Here is a 19,708-nt window from a genome sequence, read left to right on the forward strand (position 1 = left end):
CAAGCCAACCACATTCCCGAGACTGGCTTTTTAATCTGAAAGGGTAACTGATGTTAACGTTTCCACACAGAGTAGAGCCGCAGTCGTTGTTTCCGCCTCTGGCGATGCAAGATTCAGGGGATAGAAACATGGCAAGGACGACCATGAGGCCAAACAATGGAAGTTGTGCTTTTGGCATTCTGGAAAGCTAGGCTGTGAGATTAGGAGGATCAAGCTAACCAGTCGTAGGAAAATATGTACAGACGAAGCATTTAAATAAGTTCTATCGTGCCAAGGTCCTAACAATCATTTTTGTTGCAATCAGTGAGCGTGCAATAAATTAAGAACTTTTCTTTCTTATTTATTGGAGACGAGTCAAAGCTCTGCAATAAGCTAAGAACTTGTCTTTCTTATTTAAATATTAGGGTGGTGTCTGATATTTTAAGTTAGAAAATGAAGTAGAAATAATTGATAGCTTCCCTCAAAATTATATTGTCACAAGATAGTCGTTACTCTTTCACCGAATTTATCTCTAAAAATATGAATTATTCTTTTTAGCTTATATAAATTACTTAATAAGTATTAAACTATTTTGATTTTGGGAGAAGTCGTCAATTGTATCCTGCACATAAATGTTACTTTCCTAATTTGTATATAACCAGTGCAAGACAGATAAAAAGCAAAATAAAATTATTAAGTATTCATGTAAAATACTGTGTAGGCTAATTCTGGTGTCAAAGACTCTGACAGCCAGGCCACAATTAGGTTGTTACATCTACTCCAAGGCACAAAAAATGCATCTCCAGGTTTTGGTTGTGTAATTGTTCCATCCAAAAAACCAGTTTTATTCCGAATTGAGAGTGCCAAAAGAAATGAACGACTCTAAGAAATATAGTTCTCAGTTGACAATTTGGGATTTATGACCACCGAACCATGATGCTCGGTGTGATGAACAAAATAAGGTGAAAAGGGGTCTTCCAAAGGACAAATTGCAGATTTGGAAGAAGTATCAGCCATTATCACTCAAGAAATTCAAAAGATTAAGGAAGAAAACTTTAGAACCTGATGAATGATGAATTTCTAGGGTTTCTCGAAATTTTGATGATCTCCAATCAACTCATTGATGTATTCCGATCAAAATAGCTTCATATTTGGATCAATGATTGATTAATCTGCTCTAATACCACGATGGAATTCCACAACTCATCAATAGTATTCAGCTAAGAAGAAACCAGAAAAGATCAAGAGAAATCATGAGAAAAGAAAATAAGAGAGAGAGAGAGAGAGAAAATATGATATGTAATTGAAAATTTTGTTACTTCAGTCAGAAAACAATCTTGCTACAGGATTTTTCTATTTATATTGGTCTTTAACTACAATGGTTTACTAACCAATCAGTATCAACTAAACTCTTCCAACTACAGTTACTACTACTAACTACAGTTCAATTAAATTACACATAAGGCTTCTCATGTACAAGCTATCTGTTTCTCCTTTTTATTTCTACAATCAGATAGGATCTCTTTACAGTGTCCTCTCCTTGATGGCTTGATCCAATGGGTCATAAATCCATGATTGGAAGTATATATGACTGGTGTGATCAACTCCATGGATCCGAAGGAGGGTATGAAATCCACTACGACGCACCAGTGGAACCAATTCACCCCCTTTGGGTTCCTTTATCTCAGGCTTCTTATCTAACATCAAGTCATACCGCAACCCTACCAACTTGGAACAATCAATACATCAGATTAATATAAATGCAATATATCAACTGCCTTGATTAATAAATATGGTTAGAATAAAAATTAATTACAATGACAAATGAATTCAAAATGTTTTAATTTGAACAAAATTCCAATAAAATGTAGATCCTAATTAATTACAATATGGTTTGAATGTTTGGTGTTAATGTAAAAAAGTTTTAATTAAAATATGGTTTGAATCAAAATTAATTATGATTAATAACAATTGAATCCAAAATGTTTTCATTTAAACAAAGTTTGAGTTTAATTATACTTTTTCCTATCTACTTTTAACAAACCCTAGAAAACCAAGTCAAAGAAAATAAAACTGATCAAATGTTTGAAAATTTCTTTTGTCTTATTAAATGAATATCTGTCGAGCACGACGTAGCTCATATCTCATATTGTAGAATTGCCATAGCATTTCAAAGTCCATTAATAGCGTTTTGTATATTCAAAGTATACAAGCCTGTGATATTGTCAAAGATATTTAAATCTTGACTATAACTATATAAAACGTTAAATATTTTTAAATAATGAAGTGTGAATTTACATTATTGAATTTATTATCGATTTATAAAAAATAAATTAAACATATTTCGTTTTAATTATAGTTTATAATATGATTTAATAAAATGCATAGACTCCAAAAATAAATTTGGACATAAGAGTGTAGGTCTATAACCTTAAATCCTATTATTAACTTCACTAAACTACCAAATTATTGTAATTTACCAAAACACAAAGCTATTAAATTTGATTGATAATCTAGCCAAGCTATAAATTTTCTATCAATCACTATCTTCTGTCTAATGTAAGTGTAATTTTTCATTTTATTATATGCCTTTTCTATCACTTACTATTTACAATGATTTACCAGGGAGCTTTCCTTCCTGGGGTAGTTAAGAAAACTTACAACTGCATGTTTAATCTCTTTCTTCCTTGTCCTATGTAATATATTTCTAACAAACTTTCTTAGCCTTACATTCAGACATGCATTTTTTATCTTTATGTAATTCTTGCTTGCAGAGTAATTTATCACATTCCATTGTTAAGTATGGTTAAACTTAAATCGATATAAACCAAACTCTCTGATTACCTTCTTGAGGGCCCTTGTTTTGAATCTTATTGAGTTTTGCTTCCATTACCATTTTTAATATTTCTAAGCCGTCTTTTCAAAGAGGGGAAAGGTTAAGCTGAACAAAGGCAATAACAAATGAGGTCGAATGAAAAAAAGTACAAAAAGGGTACAAAAGAAGAAAACCCTTAGAAACATAGCTCAAAATACAGAGGAAAGTTTGGAAATTTACGATACAAAATTCTAGGCTTTAAAGGGACATGTTTTTTTCTTATTATCAAAGTACAAAGATAACGTGATAAAATGAAAAAGTTTCATAACTTAGACTATATTTAAGCTAATTTAATTTCATTCGAAGAAAGAAGTGATGAAGTTGGATCCTCACTCCGATTGTCAACAACATGATCCTCAGTTGATATTTCAAAAGGGAGTTGAAAAGGTTTGGGGGGCATTTGAAGGAGCTCAACATCAGTTTCAAGCATCTGCAAGACTTTGCTCATCGAAGGACGGTCACTAGGTGTCACTTGTATACACCAAAAAGCTGTTATTATCATCTTCGTCACAATTATCTTTTCACCATCTGTGACATCTCCCAACTCGATGTCCTCTCCTTGATGAAATCGGCCATAAATCCATGAGGGGAAGTATATTTGACTCAAGTGTTCAGCAAATGCATTCAAATTCTTCCTTCTTCCCACCATTTCCATTAATAACATTCCAAAACTATAAACATCAGCCTTGTATGAAATGCCTCCAATGCTTTTGTAGACCAATTCAGGAGCAATGTATCCTATTGTACCCCGTGCTGCAGTGAGAGATACAATGCTATCATCTACCGAATAAAGTTTAGCAAGACCAAAATCTGAAACTTTTGGAACAAAGTTCTCATCTAAAAGAATATTGTGTGGCTTGATATCAAAATGCAGAATTTGCATGTTACATCCTTGATGTAAATATTCAATTCCTCGAGCCACCCCAAGCGCAATATCAAACATTTTTTGCCAACTCAACATAGTTTTATTTTCTTCTGCAAATATGATCTTATCTAGAGATCCATTTGGCATAAAGTCATATACAAGAGCTTGTTTTGATCCCTCCACACAAAATCCAATGAGTTTCGCCACATTGACATGATGAATTCTCCCGATTGTAGCAACTTCATTAATAAAATCTTGCCCATTGGCTTTTGACTTGCCCAATAATTTTATTGCCGCAAGGTGACCACTACGAAGTTTTCCTTTAAACACTGAACCATAACCACCTTCACCTAATTTATCTCTAAAATTTCTAGTCATTTTTTTTATTTCACGATAAGAGTACCTTATTGGCATTAAAGCAATTTGCTTTTGAAGGAACTCTTCAATCGTGTCATCCCCACATAAATGTCTTTTTCTCCACTTGTACGTAACAAGTGCAATCAAGCAACATATTCCCAAAAAAGTTCTTAACAAGATAGCTCCTCCTTTTCACAAAAAAAAAAAAGTACATTGGAACACATTAGTATATTCGAACGACATCGTTCCCCAAAAAAAAAAAAGTGATTATGTCTTATATCAGGCAACCTACACTATCTTTCGCCCTAACGAACTTTCTAACAATATGGAAGAATGGAAGTGTAGGATGCTAACTTTCAGAAAAACAAAATAGAAAAAGAAAGAAAAAATAGTGCTGGATCTAATAGCTCTAAATTATAATCATTAAAAAGCCTTATACTTTCTCGACTTTTAAAGTGGGTATAATTATAAGCAGGTATGATATAATAGCTCTTAACTTTTTTCTCAAAAAAAAATTTAAAAGTTATTTTTTGAATGAAAACTTTGATATTTCTCAATTTCTGTATATGCAATAGCAGAGTTAAAGCTTACCTGTTCCTTCAAGACATAAGATATACGTTCCTGTAGGAAAATACCAGGAAAAAAACGAAACATAATTATTTCCATAATAAGGAACAAAAAGAGCAAATTCAATGCAAAAAATACTAATGAAACCTGCAAATTAAGCATACTTTTTTCTTCCAAGTTTGTAGTGTAGGCTACACGTGAGCCATTGAAGAGGAAATGTGTGAAGCTGTCCACATAGATTTTCAAGGCATATCTCAACAAGTACAATCTGGAATGTCCAACGAAAATATGAATTCGTTTGAATTGAGATTCGATCAAGGCGTATCTTCATAATTCGTTATAAATTGACTAAATATCTAAAATAATCAATAATTGAAATGAAGACAATGTGAAAGAAAAATGACAAATTGAAGAGGATAATATATATATATTTTTTTTTTATTTTTTTTACTAATCAATAGAGGTGCTATAAAACATTATGTTTTGTAGTATATCTTATTCTTACCTATCTATAATGAAAGATATTAATGATGAATTTGACATCATATTTTAGTAATAATATTTGGTATGATCATCATTAACAACAATGATCACAAATGAAATCAAAAATTTCAATTTAAACAACAATCTGATTAAAACCTAGATTTAAATTTAAATTTTCCTAATCATAATTTTCAATTGTATTTTTCTCAATCAAAGAGTCAAAATTTAATTGCCAAAGTCATCATAATAATAAAAAAAAGTATGTGAAACAAAGTCTAAGAAAATAGAACTGAAATTCTTGAAGAATCTCACACATCTTGAAGCGAAATTTTGTAGCTGCAATCGTAGTAGTACCATGACAGCTCAAAGCCCAGTAATAGCTTTCCGTAGATGTCCAAAGTAGACATGTCGTTGATATTCTTTAACCCAACCGGAACCCGTGCTTCGACTGTGCAAAATTGATTGAAATCGTACATCTTTGTTTCTCCATCTAAAAAATAAAAGAAGGTTGGTGGATGGGAAGAGCGACTGGGGCAACGAGAGGCATCAACATACGGAGAAGATTTCATCGGTGTTGTGCAATTTACAAGATACATAATGCTGCTCCCAGGATACGACACCGAATACGGTAGCTTACATGGATCACCAAAAATGAAGGAACTGCGGGGAAGGGAGCAATCATTCTTGCCCAGACTGGCATCCACAACTCTTATCGTAGAATTTTCATAAGAGATGTTTTGGACGTAAAATCTCCCATGTTTCACGACCAAAGTGGTGCGGTTATTATTGTCACACTCCAGCTCATATCTATGGTCACCACACCTGCGAGGTTGGCTTGTTAATCGAAAAGGGGAGCTGATGTTAACGTCTCCACACAGAGTAAAGCCGCAATCCTTGTTTCGTCTTCCGGCGATGCAAGCTTCCGGCAGTAGAAATAAAGCAAGGGAAGCCATGAGGCCAAACCACGGAAGTTGTGCCTTTGGTTTTGGCATGCTAAATTTAATTTGGATGGGAAAAGTAGGATGAGGCTGGCAAGTTTTAAGTCCAGGAAATATAGAAGCACTGGCGAAACCTTGTCCTTTTGGCCGTAACTGAAAGCAAGTCTTATCTTTGAAAAATCAAAGTCAATGTGGAAAATGCCACAATTGAATTTTTGTGAGCCCTGTGTCAAGTGGATTGAAGGCTCCAAATCAAGTTAAAATAATATTATTGATCACATTCATATATTCGAATTAATTATTTTACTTAATTTAAATACCAAATTCAATCATTATTTTAGTTTTTTTTATAAAAATTTACAAAAACTTCAACTTTTTTCTCTTTTTAATAAAAACGTTTTTTGAGAAAGATAGATTTAAACTTGACTCTTTAAACTAAAATTACATGAAATTTTTCAATGGATAAAATATTATTTGGTACATAAAAATCCAATAAACAGCCCATCAAGTTAGACCCCACGGTTAGGTGTTTAAGACAATGAATATCCTAACCCAAACAATGCTACTAGAGTGCCTTATTTAATGTGAAACCAAGACAATCTTTTACACAAACTCCTTTAAAGCTGTCCAAATCCTTCCATCCAGCATAACGTGTCCACCAAATGTGATAAAATTGTCTTACTGCACCCAAAAGCTGTCCAAGGCATAATCTCAGCCCGGCATACACGTCGCGCTGACTAGAGTCAGTGGCTACAGGAAGCTACGTCTGACGCTTTAGCTTCGAGGCTGATCATGCTGGCACTATACGACTTGTTCACACGTCGGGCGCTTGACTTGAAAACCTTTACTTACGCTTTCAAATTTGGTACTAATATTAAAATTAATTTTTAATTTCACATGCATGTGTTTATTGAATGCACTATGAAACCCGGTTACTCTAAATATATTGGTGTCAAACAGAGAGAATTTAATTTTTTCTTCATGAAATAGTTTGGTTACATACTTTATTTTGGTTGTGATTTCAAATATTATGGACTCAGTTATATGTGTGTCACATGTAATAATTAGATGATCGATGATAATTGCATTTTGCATTGATAATCACTAAAACAATTTATGATATACCCATGATGAGGTTATTTACTTTTGATATGCTACATGTGAAGAATTGCTCTTATAGAGGTGAGATTAAAGATCACAGCATGCAGATTTAGTTGGCTCATCAATTGGATCGTCACCACCATGATCCTCAATTGATGCTTCAAAAGAAAGTTGGAAAAGTCTGAGAGGCATTTCAAGGAGCCCAACATCAGTTTCAAGCATCTCCAACACTTTGATCATTGAAGGACGAGCAGGAGGCTTCATTTGTATACACCAAAAAGTGTTGTTACTAACATCTTCCTCAAAATTATCTATTTCTTCATCGACAATTATGTCCCAACTCTATGTCCTCTCCTTAATCAAATCGGTCATATATATATCTGTGATGGAAACTATATCTAACTTGATTGTTCAATGAATGTATTAAAACATTTTCACCTTCTTATCATTTCCATTAATAACATCTCAAAACTATAAACAGCATCCTAGTATGAGATACCTCAAATGATTTTGTACCAACTCAAGAGCAATATATCATTGTGTATCTCGTGCTGTAATGAGAGAAACAATGTTATTCTCTATTGAATACAATTTTGCAAGATTAAAATCTCAAATTTACATGCTTCTCCCTCGAAGTAAATATTTAATCGCTCCAGCCACTTCAAACACAATATCAAGTATTTTTTGCCAACTTAAAGTGATCTTATTTCTCCTGCAAATAGGATTTAATCTAGAGATCCATTTGGCATGAAGTCATGTACAAGAGTTTATTTTAATTTCACTACACAAAATCCAATAACTTTTTACGACATTAATGTGATGAATCCTCTAAATTGTTACAACTTCATTAATGAAATCTTTCCCATTAACTTTTGAGTTGCCCAACAACTCTACTGCCACGATGTGGTTGCTACAAAGTTTTCATAAACATTGAACCATAATCCCCTTCACTTAATTTTTTTCTAAAGCCATTAGTTATTCTTTTTATTTCATAATAAGGATACCTAATAGGTACTAAGTTATTCTGACATAGAACGAACTCTTCAATTCTATCATCTGCAGATAATTATCTCTTTCATAACCTGTATCTAACAAGTGCAATCAAGCAAGAGATACCCAGCAAAGTTCCTGATATAACAATACCTCCTTTTCAAGAAAATTATTGGAACACATATTAGCATTTTTGAATGACCATGGTTTATAATGACAAATGATTATTGGATCCTCAAAAAGTAATATTCGTGTAACACTGATATTTCTCCATTCCCTGTATATAGAATTGCAAAGCTAAAATTACTTGTAATTCCAAGACCATAATATACGTTCCTGTAGAAAGATGCCATGACATAAACGAAATATGGTTTGTCAAGGCATACTTTTCACCGATGCCAATCTACAACATCCAACACATCAAGTAACTTATTTCCAAGGCAGATAATATACCATGCAAAAGCAAAGAACATTATGTTAGCACATCTAATATTATTTAAAAGTGAGAGATAATAAGGCTGAATTTAATTTCGCTATAAGGTAAATAAAATATTTCATTAGGATGGTTTGGATGTTAAAAGACACATTGCCTCACGCCGAGAAACATAATCAAAAGCAAAGGAAGTAAGAGGAAGAGAGCAATTATCCACATCCAGACTACCATCAACCAATCGGATCGTAAAATTAGAATAAAACATTTCTTTGACATGGAATTTCCCATATTTCCTGACCCAAATGCTGTGATTATCAGTCTCACGCTCCAATTCAACCCTATAATCTGTGTCATTACACTTAGGTTGACGTTTTAATTGGAAAGGGTAAATGATGGCAAGGTTTCCACACAAAGAAGAGCCGCCGAAGTCCTTGTTTTCACATCTAGCGAGGCAAGCTTTAGGGAATAGATATAAAGCAAAAGGGTCATGAGGCTAAACAATGGCAGTTCCGTTATTGACTTAGACATGCTAAAATTTGGATGAGAAAGAGCGAGAATCAGGCTATAACAAGTTTTATCGATTAAGCCAAGGAAATAAAGAAGCATGGGATCGTTTTATCTTCAATATTCCAACAACCATTTTGATGCAAGCAAATACTTTAGACATCGAAGTCCTTGATGCATTAGTCAAAAAGAAAGGAGAAAAAAAGAAAGTCAACTGATGCCAAAGTTGGAGAAGAATTTAACGACTTAGCAACTCACGGATAAGAATTCTTTAACTTTTCTCCCTTTTTCTGGCTACAAACAGCATACGTAACATATATAACAATACAAACGTTCACTAGCTTACACTATATTTAAGGTATACTTAAATTTGCAACATGAAGTGATGCAGTAGATTCATCTATTGGATTCTCAGTAACATCACCGTCACTTGATGTGTCAAGAAGATATTGAAAAGGCTTGGGAGGCATTTCGAGTGACTCAATATCAGTTTCAAGCATCTCCAATACCCTACTCATTGAAGGACGATCGATAGGCTTCAATTGTATGCACCAAAGGGCTGTTATCACCATCTTCTTTACTATTATCTTTTCATCATCTGTTATGTCTCTGAACTCTATATTATCTCTTTGATCAAATTGGTCATAAATCCATGATGGAAAGTAAATTTGACTTGATCGTTCAACAAATGTATCCACATTCTTCCTCTTTCCTACTATTTCCAATAATAACATTCCAAAACTATAAACATCAGCTTTATATGAGATACCTCCGATGTTTTTGTAGACCAATTCAGGAGCAATATATCCTACTGTACCTCGAGCTGCCGTGAGAGATACAATACTATCAGCTACTGAATATAATTTTGCAAGACCAAAGTCTGAAACTTTTGGGATAAAGTTTTTGTCTAGAAGAATATTGTGTGGTTTGATATCAAAATGTAGAATTTGCATGTCACATCCTTGATGCAAGTATTCAATCCCTCGAGCCACTCCAAGAGCAATATCAAACATTTTTTGCCAACTTAAATTGATCTTATTGTCTTTTGCAAATATTATTCTATCAAGAGATCCATTTGGCATGAATTCGTATACAAGAGCTTGTTTCGATCCCTCCACGCAGAAGCCAATAAGTTTTGCCACATTAACATGATGAATTCTACCAATAGATGCAACTTCATTAATGAAGTCCTGCCCATTTGCTTTTGAGCTCAATAATTTTACTGCCACAAAATGGCCACTACGAAGCTTTCCTTTGAATACTGAACCATAACCTCCCTCACCTAATTTTTCTCTAAAGTCTTTTGTCATTTTTTTTATTTCACGGTAAGAGTATCTAATAGGCATAAAGTTATGTTGCCTTTTAAGGAACTCTTCAATACTATCATCCATGGATAAATGTCTTCTTCGCAATTTGTATGTAACAAGTGCAATCAAGCAAGATATCCCGAGCAAAATTCTTGGTAAGATAACTCCTCCTTATCAAGAAAAGTATTGAAACACATTAGTACTTTTGAATGAAGGCATTATTGCCCCTTAAAAAGAGTAATTTAGATATTTAGTGCAACACTATATGTTCTATTTCTTTGGAATTTTTAGTCCGAAGGAATTTATCTTCTTTATATAAAAATGTGAACTCCAAAAGTGATAAAAATGATAGACCTAAATACTAATAATAAAATTTTATCACTTATTTATATTTTCATTGTCAATTTCAATTAAATTAAAATTTTCGCCAATTATTTTTATTATTTTTACTTTATCAATTAAATTATCTTTCTTTATTAGAGTCCTATTGACTCTAGTACCCCTTTTACTTTATCAATTAAGGTATCTTTCTTTTATTTTATATGACATTGATTTCGTTGATTTGACAATGAATGCGACCATTAACGGACAAATCACTTTATTTGGAAAGTAAATCCCGAGGGAATAGAGCTCCTAACCTAGTGTGTTAAAGTTTTTTCCATTAGACTATATTCCCCTTCATCACAACTAAAAGACAGTGGAGCCCCTTTTTTTTATCTACAATCAGACCAAATATAGAACTTTTTTGAATTTCAACCATTAAATTTTCTACCATTATTTGTATGTCATCTAATTTACAAGCTTATCACCAGTCAAACAAATTGTTAATAAATTGTTTCAGACAATAGCTTCTGATCACCAGTCAAACAATCTTGAATGAGTTTTTATTTTATCCATTTATCTAACTCCCTAGCCTTTGTGCCGTTTATGTCTTCCAAGGTGAGGCAATTACATGCATGGTGGTAAGGCTGTGTTTTTCTCCGTAACAATTGGTTGCCTTGTTTTCATGTCTTTTCTGCTGCAGTTTCAGATCTAGGCCATTTGCGTGCTTGATGCTGTTCTTTGTTTCTGGAACTTAGGAATATCTTATTGGTGCCCCTCTTTGGGTTGTATGATTTTTTGATATGGTTGATCTGTTTAGGTGGGGAACTTTTGTAATGTAAGGTGATATCCCCTTGTCATGAAAATACTTCTCATTATAGCCCATGGTTCAATATTTTTGTAGGACCATGGAGTTCTATTCTCTCTTTCTTTTAATGAAACTCTTGATGATTTAGCAATAAAAAAAAAAAACAGGTAGTTTGTTTCTTTATTTAGTTGTTGTAGGAGCAAAGCCATGTTTCATTTACATTGATGAAATCATTAAAACATAATCATAAGTCATTGAAGCAAGTTTGTTTTTTTTTTTTTTGCCAACGTCACTCAAAGAAGGTTCCTATGCGTAAGCCAGCAAAAGAGAGAAAAATGCACCTGGTCGATTGGGGTACAATATGCAATTACAAAGATTGTGGAGGACTAGGCATGGTGGATCTCAACCTGAAAAATAGAGTATTGCTGAGTTTGTGGGGAATGGTCACTGCTGAGAAATGGATGGACTTTGAATGCAATGGTTTAGAAGAAGGATCTCAACTACATGGGGGAACATCATAAGCTCCATTTGCCCCTCTAACAGCTTATTTCCATAGAACACTCTGGTTTTGGGTTTGTTGTTAGGGATGGAAATAAAATCCTATTTTGGAATGATGAGTGGATCCAAGTGATAATCCTTAAATCTTGTTTTCCTAAGATCTTTGCACTAGCGGTAAAGATACCAGGGATGATCAGAGATTTTGGAGATGGGGTGAATAACACACTGCAGTGGAATATAGAATTAAGATGTAGATTGTTTGATTGGGAGGCGAAACAATGGGAACCAATGCAAAAAATTCTCAGAGTGTTCCTACAAAAAGAATTCCAAGACCACATGATATGGAAATAATCTCAAAGTGGTAAACATTTTGCCCAATCCTTTTGCAAGAACGTTTTACGATTTAGGTAGAAATGGACCTAATGTTGACAGTTCGAAGCGAGTGTGGGAGCGATTGGCCCTTTTCGAAAGTTGAGATATATGTGTGGAAAGTGTTGAGCGGCAAAATGGCTATGACAGAGGAACTTGTAAAATGAGGATTGCTTGATAATAGTGTAGTATGCTTGCTTTGCAATGAAGTGAATGAATCCATGGCCCATTTATTATTCACATGCCATGAAGCATGGAAGATATGGTCCATGCGGTGTAATAAATGGGGTTCAAGTTGGATGTCCCCGTGTAAGGCTTCTCAGTTCCTTATGGCTTGGAATTCTATCGGCTCGAATCTAGATGGCACCTTGCTATGGTGAACAGCATTCTTTGGGATTATTTGATCGACAAGGCTACGCATGAACGACTTGTTATTTAATGGAAAAACATAGGATACGATGAAATTATTCAATGCGATTAAATTGAGAGTTGCACGATGTTAAAAGTAAAGTGGACGAAGCAAAAAATTCAGCTTCAAATTTCCTTTTCTTTCCTAATGTCACAATGGTGATGAGAAAAACAAAAGGCGGAAAGATTGATAGTGTGTGGAAATGTCTTCTCAGTGGCTCTCTTAAGTTTAATGTTTAATGTTGATGATTCAACGAGAGGTAATTCAGAAGAGGTTGGTATTGGTGGATCTTGAGGGATGAGGTAGGGATGGTAATACTTTTATTCTTTAAAGCAATTGGCATTAGGGGCATAAATTTTGTAGAACTTCTGGCCATCAAAGAAGCTTTTGTGGTCTTTGTCACATCCACATGGGCTGAATCTCAAAATCTTATAATGGAGAGCGAATCCACAAACATGGTAAACTAGGTGAAGATCCCTTATCCTCACCATGGAGAGTGAGAAATGTCAAATTGTCCATTGGAAGTATAAAAACAAAGATGGATAGATGACAAATCTGACATATGTCACAAGAGCAAATGATATGCAGGATAGGTTCACTAAGGTTGGTTTATATAGACAATGACATACGTTGGTGGTGATTAGCTAGCACTGAAGCAACTTAAAGTCAGTGATTAGATGTATGCAGGCTATGGTGAATAGTTTAAGATTGCTGTCATGAATCAACTATAAAGCAACATAACGCATAAGGAACTTGTTGTTGATAATGCACTTAAATCCTAAATGTCACTCATAGTAGACTTTAGCTGCATGCTTCAGCTAATTATAATGAACATGTTTTAACGCACGTTGCCCTTAAATCTTCATTGTTGCTTGATGGTATGTGATGTTGTTTTGTGATTTGCTATTGATTGTTTCAAAGATTTCTTTAGCCAAGGGGTGCGGTTATGGTTGGAATTGTGTTGTTTATGATTCCTCTAGATATAGTGTTATAATAGTCTTGAATTGTAATTTGACTAGCATAGTTTAATTCTAGTTAAACTAATATACCTGATCGAGCAAGTTTTTAATTCTAACTAGACTAGGATAACATATCCTAATTAGACTACTAAAAGATTATTGTACTTGACCCTATAAAATAATTTCAGCCCATGGCATGTTAAGATGTGCGCATTGTTAGTGCAACAAAGACTATTAAATGCATTAAAAGGAAAACACCATTTTCCCTTAAACTTATTTAATGGTGAGAAAGATAACTTTATCCAGAAAACACATAGTGCTATTCTCCTAGCTTTATCTAATGAGGTGCCAAGAGAAGTCACATATGAAGAATCTACTAGTGTAGTGTGGCTTAAACTCGAGAATATTTATATGACCAAATTCTTGAAGAAATGACTTTATATGAAGCAATGATTGCATACTCTCAAAATGTTTAAAGATAAGTCCATTGATATGATAAATTTAACAAAGTAATTCCTTATTTAAAGAATATTGATGTTAAAATTGATGATGAAGACCAACCACTAATTCTTCTATATTCTTTGCCTCTATCATATGAAAACTTCGTGGATAGTATGTTATATGGTTGAGACACACTTTTGATGATGGAAGGGCGTCTTTAAACCTCAAAGAAATGAAGAATAAAATTAATGGTACTCGGAGGAAAAATCAAGTGGAAAGCTTAATTGTAAATAGAGAAAGAGATAAAGAGAAAGGCCTAGACGAAAAAGATAAATTTAGAGCAAGAGGGAAAGCTCGTTAGAATTATGGTAAAAAAGGACACTTCCATTAAGATTGTATCAAATTTGAGGGTGGTGAAAATGTCAAGAAGCCTAAGAATGTTGCAAACGTGGTAGACGATTACCTTGATACTTTTGAGGAAGCCTATAATATTCCTACAATTGCCAATGGTGACCTAATGGATATGTGGATCTTGGATTTGGGTTGTTACTTTCACATATGTCCCAAGTGTGGTTAGCTTACAATTAATTATTTTGTTGATATAGGCACCCTACAATTAAGAGATGATTTCTTTCTCTTAATTGTCGGGATTGGCACCATTTAGATCAAGATGTTTGATAGTATGGTAAGGACACTAAAGGTGAAACATGTCCTTAACATGAAAAACGTCTGATATCCTTGAATTTGTTAGATGAGAAAGGCTATAAATATAATGACCAAGATAGTGTCTTTTAAGGTATCTAAAGGAGCCTTACCTGCCATGAAAGGCAAGTTATGTAGTGGCCTTTTATCAGCTAGTAGGAAGCACGATTAACAAAATTAATTTCATAGTCTCATCCAATGATCCTAATGATAATGTTACACATTTATGACATATGAGATTGAGTCATATGAGCGAGAAGGGAATAACAGAATTGAGTAAGTGTGGTTTATTGTGTACTCAAAAAATTGGAAAGCTAGATTTTCGCGAGCATTGTGTTTATAGCACCACAATGTTTTGGAAAAAGACCAAGTGCTTTTGAATAGATGATGTTTTGGAATTTTGCAAAGGTGAGTTTGATCTGTACTATAAGAATTAGGGAATCATTAGACATTGCGATATCATCAAAACACCACAACAAAATGGTGTTGTAGAGCAAATGAATGGAACACTTCTGGAAAGAGCATGAAGGATGCTCTTTAATATTGGTTTATCCAAACTATTCTGGGAAAAAGCTACCAACATGGCTTGCTACTTGGTAAATTTGTCTCCATTAACTACAATTGAATTTAAAACTCCTGAGGAACTTTGGTTAGGTAAACCCACTAATTACTCTATATTAAGAGTGCTTGGTTGACTTATTTATGCTCATGTGTGAATGATGGTAAGCTTGAGCCGAGGGCAAAAAGTACATATTCCTAGGTTATGCATTTAGGGTGAAGCGATATTGAGTGTGGTGTATTGATCTGACGTCCCCCAAGTTTATGGTGAGTTGAGATGTTACTTTTAATGAGTTTGCATTACCTCATAGGATAAAGTCTAGAATTAAAATCATATAAGACCAAGAAGTTGGTGACCATGTGGAGTTTTAAACTAATGCTCTTGGGACAGTGCAGGATAGTAGTGAAATCTAGATTCAATCACAAGAGGTAAATGAATCGGTATCTCATATACAACAATGAAACATTTCTATACACAAACCAAAAAATTAAAGAATTCAAGAACACTTTAGAAGTATGATGATTTTGTTACTTGTGTCGTTGGTGATTTTGATTTTTATGTTTTATTTGTGGTTAAAGAAGTAGAGACTAATGAGCCTTACTCTTATTGTGAAGCAATTACATGTACTAAGTCTTCTTGGTGGCTTATTGCTATGAATGAGGAGATTGAGTATCTACACCAGAATCAAACATGGAAGCTTGTTAAACCACCTAAAGACACTATAGATGTTCACTTAGTGTATGAAAGAGGTTCAAACACTAGTTATAATATGATTGGCTTCTCCAATTCAGATTTCACTAGTGATCTACATAGTAGAAGGTCTCAAACGGGATATGTGTTCATTCTCTTAAAATCTGCGATCAGTTGGAAAGTAGTTCTTCAATCAACAGTTTCTTTGTCTACAACTAAAGCTGAATATACAATAGTGATCGAGGCAGTGAAGGAAGCTTTATGGTTTTAAGGCTTGGTTAGTGATCTTTGTTTTGATCAAACACATACAATTGTGTTTTGAGATAGTCAAAGCACCATACACTTGGCTAAAAATCAGATGTTTCAAGAAAAAACCAAACACATCCAAGCCAAGTGTAACTTCATTCGAGAGATTTTTTCTAGACGTGAGATTGTAGTGAGGAAAGTAGATACAATTAAAAACCTGACAAATCTGTTGACTAAGTCAATTTATAGGTAAAGTCCATGCATTGCTTAGACTTGATTGGTGTTCATAGTGTTTCAGGCCCTTTGGGGCATTGGTGGTGACAAGAGGGATTGGTTCGTAAGTAGAGCTTGGTGAATTCAAGCTTAAGGTGGAGATTTGTTATGATAGTCTTGAATTGTTGTTTGACTAGAATAATTTAATTCTAGTTAAACTAATATACCTTATTGAGCAAGTATTTAATTCTAGCAAAACTAAGATAATATATCTTAATTAGGCTAGGATAAGATTATTGCACTTGGTCCTATAAATGATCATATGGAGTTAAAGCATATTATAAGCCTAGATCTAGAGAAAGTGATTTAGGTGTAGGAGGGATAAAGTTTGCGAGCTTAAGACTGTTCTTATAATATCTTGATTTTTCTTATTGGATCTTTCTGTATTGTTGTGTCTATAGATGTAGATCATCTAAAGACCGAATAACGTAAATTCTTGTGCTCTTGTAGGTGCGCTCGATTTTGTTATTTATTTTATTGATTGAGTAAGATTTTAGATAACTCTTTAGAGATTATTCTCTTTAATTATTAATAAAATATCGTATGCTTTCAAAAGAAAAAGTCATTGAAGCATATTTACATTTTTCTTGAGTTTAATTTATGTTAGAAAAATCATTAAATTATAATCATAAATCATTGAAGTATATTTATAATTTTCTTGCTTTTCTTTTTTCCTATTAATATTTACCTACCTATGATTCATATTTCTTTTTCTATTTTGTTTCAACCTTTTATGTTAATTGATTAATTTGCTAGGTATGGTTGTTAGTGATTTTATTTGTGTATGTGTTGATTACACAATTAAATATTCATAATATGTCATAATTTATGATTTTATTATAAAGGATTAAATTTATCCTTCTACAAAAGTAGCAAAGAAGGTAATTGGGTGGCTTAAGAGTATTGTTAGTTTGAGGTTGATAAATTATTGTGTTTAAAGAATAGGAATAAGTCATTGAATATATATATATATATATATATAAAGAGAGAGAGAGAGACTTACTTGCTATGTTTTTTTCTTTTCAGTAATTTTTCTTTTAAAATTTATTTGTTAGCTATGAATGTTAAGTATTCCACCGTTTATATATATATATTTTATGTTTTGGTTTGATGAAATTACGTTTGCTTTTATAGCTTAGTTTGTAGAAACTGTCAATCATGTGATTTGTATGATCTTTCTCTTTTATATATCTTATTTAAATTTAAAAAAGGACTAATTATGAACATCGTGTCAACACCATCTTCACGAGTTGCCTAAATTAATTGAGTGTTTACTTATCAACTTATTTTTATGATTCTTATCCGCTTACTCAACAATATTATTTCTTATAAACATATATAATGGAAGAGTTTCCAAACTTTTATATGCTTAACTATATGTTTGTTTATAGATAAAATTCTTTGTAAGAAATTTTGGATATTTTTTAATGTTATTTCATTTCTTTTTTCTAAAATAAAAATTATACATTTTTTATTCATCAAATAAAAAAAGAGTTTAGTTCTAGGTCCAAGTTTTTTACTACGGTACAGGATTGCTAACATATAAAAAAGTCAATGAGTTAAAGAATATTTACCCCCTCTATTATGATCAACTAATAAAATCATGTATAACAAATACTAACGTAAAAGGTTGTTCTTCAATTGGAATATACACATGGATAGTTTTCTAATTTCTAGCATATAGTTTCTAGCGTATAAGCATTAGTAATTCTTTCCATAAGACAACAAAGAAGAGGTAATAGTCTCTTGTATAATGCAATTACAAAGCTAAAACTCACCTGTTACTCCGAGACAGATGACATATGTACCTGTGGAAAGATACCAAGACAAAAGCCAAAAATAATTATTTCTACAAATGAAGAAAGGCAATAACAATAATTGTAACTAATGAATTTCGGAAAGCATACTCGTAGGTGGATCCATAGAATTGTAGGATACATGGGGGCCCTTGAAAAGATAATATACAAAGCTGTCCACATAGGCTCTCAAGGCATACCCCAACCCCGCCATTCTGGAAAATTCAACACATCAAATCAAAAACAAAGGCTATATAAAAGAAAATTTGACGATTAATGTTGACAAAGACTGATATATATATATAATATAAAATGTAAAATAAACTCAAACTTTTTTCCTATTAAACAGAAATTAAGTAAAAAGAAGAATTTAATTACTATAAGTTTTCCAAATCATGATTTAACAACCCAAACCAAACTCAACATAATAAGAAATCTCATAATGCTCGAAAATACTTACGCATCGTGAAATGAAAGTTTGTAGCAGGTGTTATTGTAGTCTTTCCATGACATCTCAAAGCCCATTAGAAGCTTTCGGTAGATAGCCGAAGTAGACAAGCCTCTGATATTCTCAAGCATAATTGGAACCTGAGCTATGACTGTGCAAGATTCATTGAAATCTGGTGGTTTGGTTTCTTGATCTAAAAAATAGAAGTAGGAAGGTGATGGGAAGAGCTATTAATTGGGGAGCAACGAGAGGCATCAACGTATATAGAAGATTTAATCGGTCTTGTGCAATTTACAAGAGACATAGTGCTAAATTCAGAAACAAAATATCCAGGTCGATACGATGTCGCCCCACACTCGGAAAATCGAACAGACACAGAACTAAGAGGAAGGGAGCAATTATCCCTGCCCAACTCGCATCGACGACTCGTATTTGATAATTTTCATAAGAGATGTCTTGCACAAAGAATTTCCCCTTCTCCAGGACCAAAGTGGTAAGGTTATTATCCTCACACTGCAGTTCAAGCTTTTGGTCACCACACCTGCGAGGTTGGCTTTTTAATCGGAAAGGGTATCTGATGGGAACGTTTCCACATAGAGAAGTTCCGCAATCCTTGTTTCTACGTCTGGCAGTGCAAGTTTCAGGGAGTAGAAATAAAGCAAGGGCCACTAGGCCTAACAGCAGAAGTTGTGTTTTTGGCTTCGGCATGCTAAGGAATTTGGGTGGGGAAGAAGAAGAACGAGGATGGGGGTACGGGGATAACTAGTTCCTATGTCTAATTAAGGAAGTA

At 33.4% G+C, this 19,708-nt stretch overlaps 2 protein-coding genes and 1 pseudogene across 2 annotated transcripts; all 3 read right to left on the minus strand.

The window, feature by feature from the left end:
- Nucleotides 1-2,932: 2,932 nt before the first annotated feature.
- Nucleotides 2,933-6,182, minus strand: LOC110419026 (rust resistance kinase Lr10-like). The gene is made up of 4 exons (XM_021431891.2): nt 5,439-6,182; nt 4,808-4,911; nt 4,668-4,697; nt 2,933-4,264 (listed from the first exon to the last, which is right to left on the minus strand). Exons 1-4 carry the CDS (start codon nt 6,116-6,118, stop codon nt 3,135-3,137), a joined length of 1,944 nt encoding a protein of 647 aa, XP_021287566.1. The 5' UTR covers nt 6,119-6,182; the 3' UTR covers nt 2,933-3,134.
- A 364-nt stretch (nt 6,183-6,546) lies between these two features.
- LOC110419657 (rust resistance kinase Lr10-like) lies at nt 6,547-9,664 on the minus strand (annotated as a pseudogene).
- A 5-nt stretch (nt 9,665-9,669) lies between these two features.
- LOC110419498 (rust resistance kinase Lr10-like) lies at nt 9,670-19,708 on the minus strand. Its single transcript, XM_089784018.1, is given in 7 exon segments — nt 9,670-9,849; nt 9,851-10,569; nt 18,453-18,482; nt 18,582-18,685; nt 18,931-19,138; nt 19,141-19,332; nt 19,335-19,708. Coding segments are annotated over 7 exon segments (1,587 nt in total). The 5' UTR covers nt 19,627-19,708; the 3' UTR covers nt 9,670-9,807.

This window comes from Theobroma umbraticum, unplaced genomic scaffold (assembly GCF_002168275.2).
Source record: "Theobroma umbraticum cultivar Fairchild unplaced genomic scaffold, ASM216827v3 scaffold_67.0, whole genome shotgun sequence".
Classification (NCBI taxonomy): Eukaryota; Viridiplantae; Streptophyta; class Magnoliopsida; order Malvales; family Malvaceae; genus Theobroma; species Theobroma umbraticum.

Excerpts from the sequence above, each read along its gene's own strand:
- LOC110419026 (XM_021431891.2), bottom strand. The coding sequence starts at position 6,118 with ATGCCAAAACCAAAGGCACAACTTCCGTGGTTTGGCCTCATGGCTTCC. Across the intron at positions 4,912-5,438 it reads AAAATTTCGCTTCAAGATGT|ATTGTACTTGTTGAGATATG; the intron begins GTGAGATTCTTC and ends TGGACATTCCAG. Across the intron at positions 4,698-4,807 it reads TACAAACTTGGAAGAAAAAA|GAACGTATATCTTATGTCTT; the intron begins GTATGCTTAATT and ends ATTTTCCTACAG.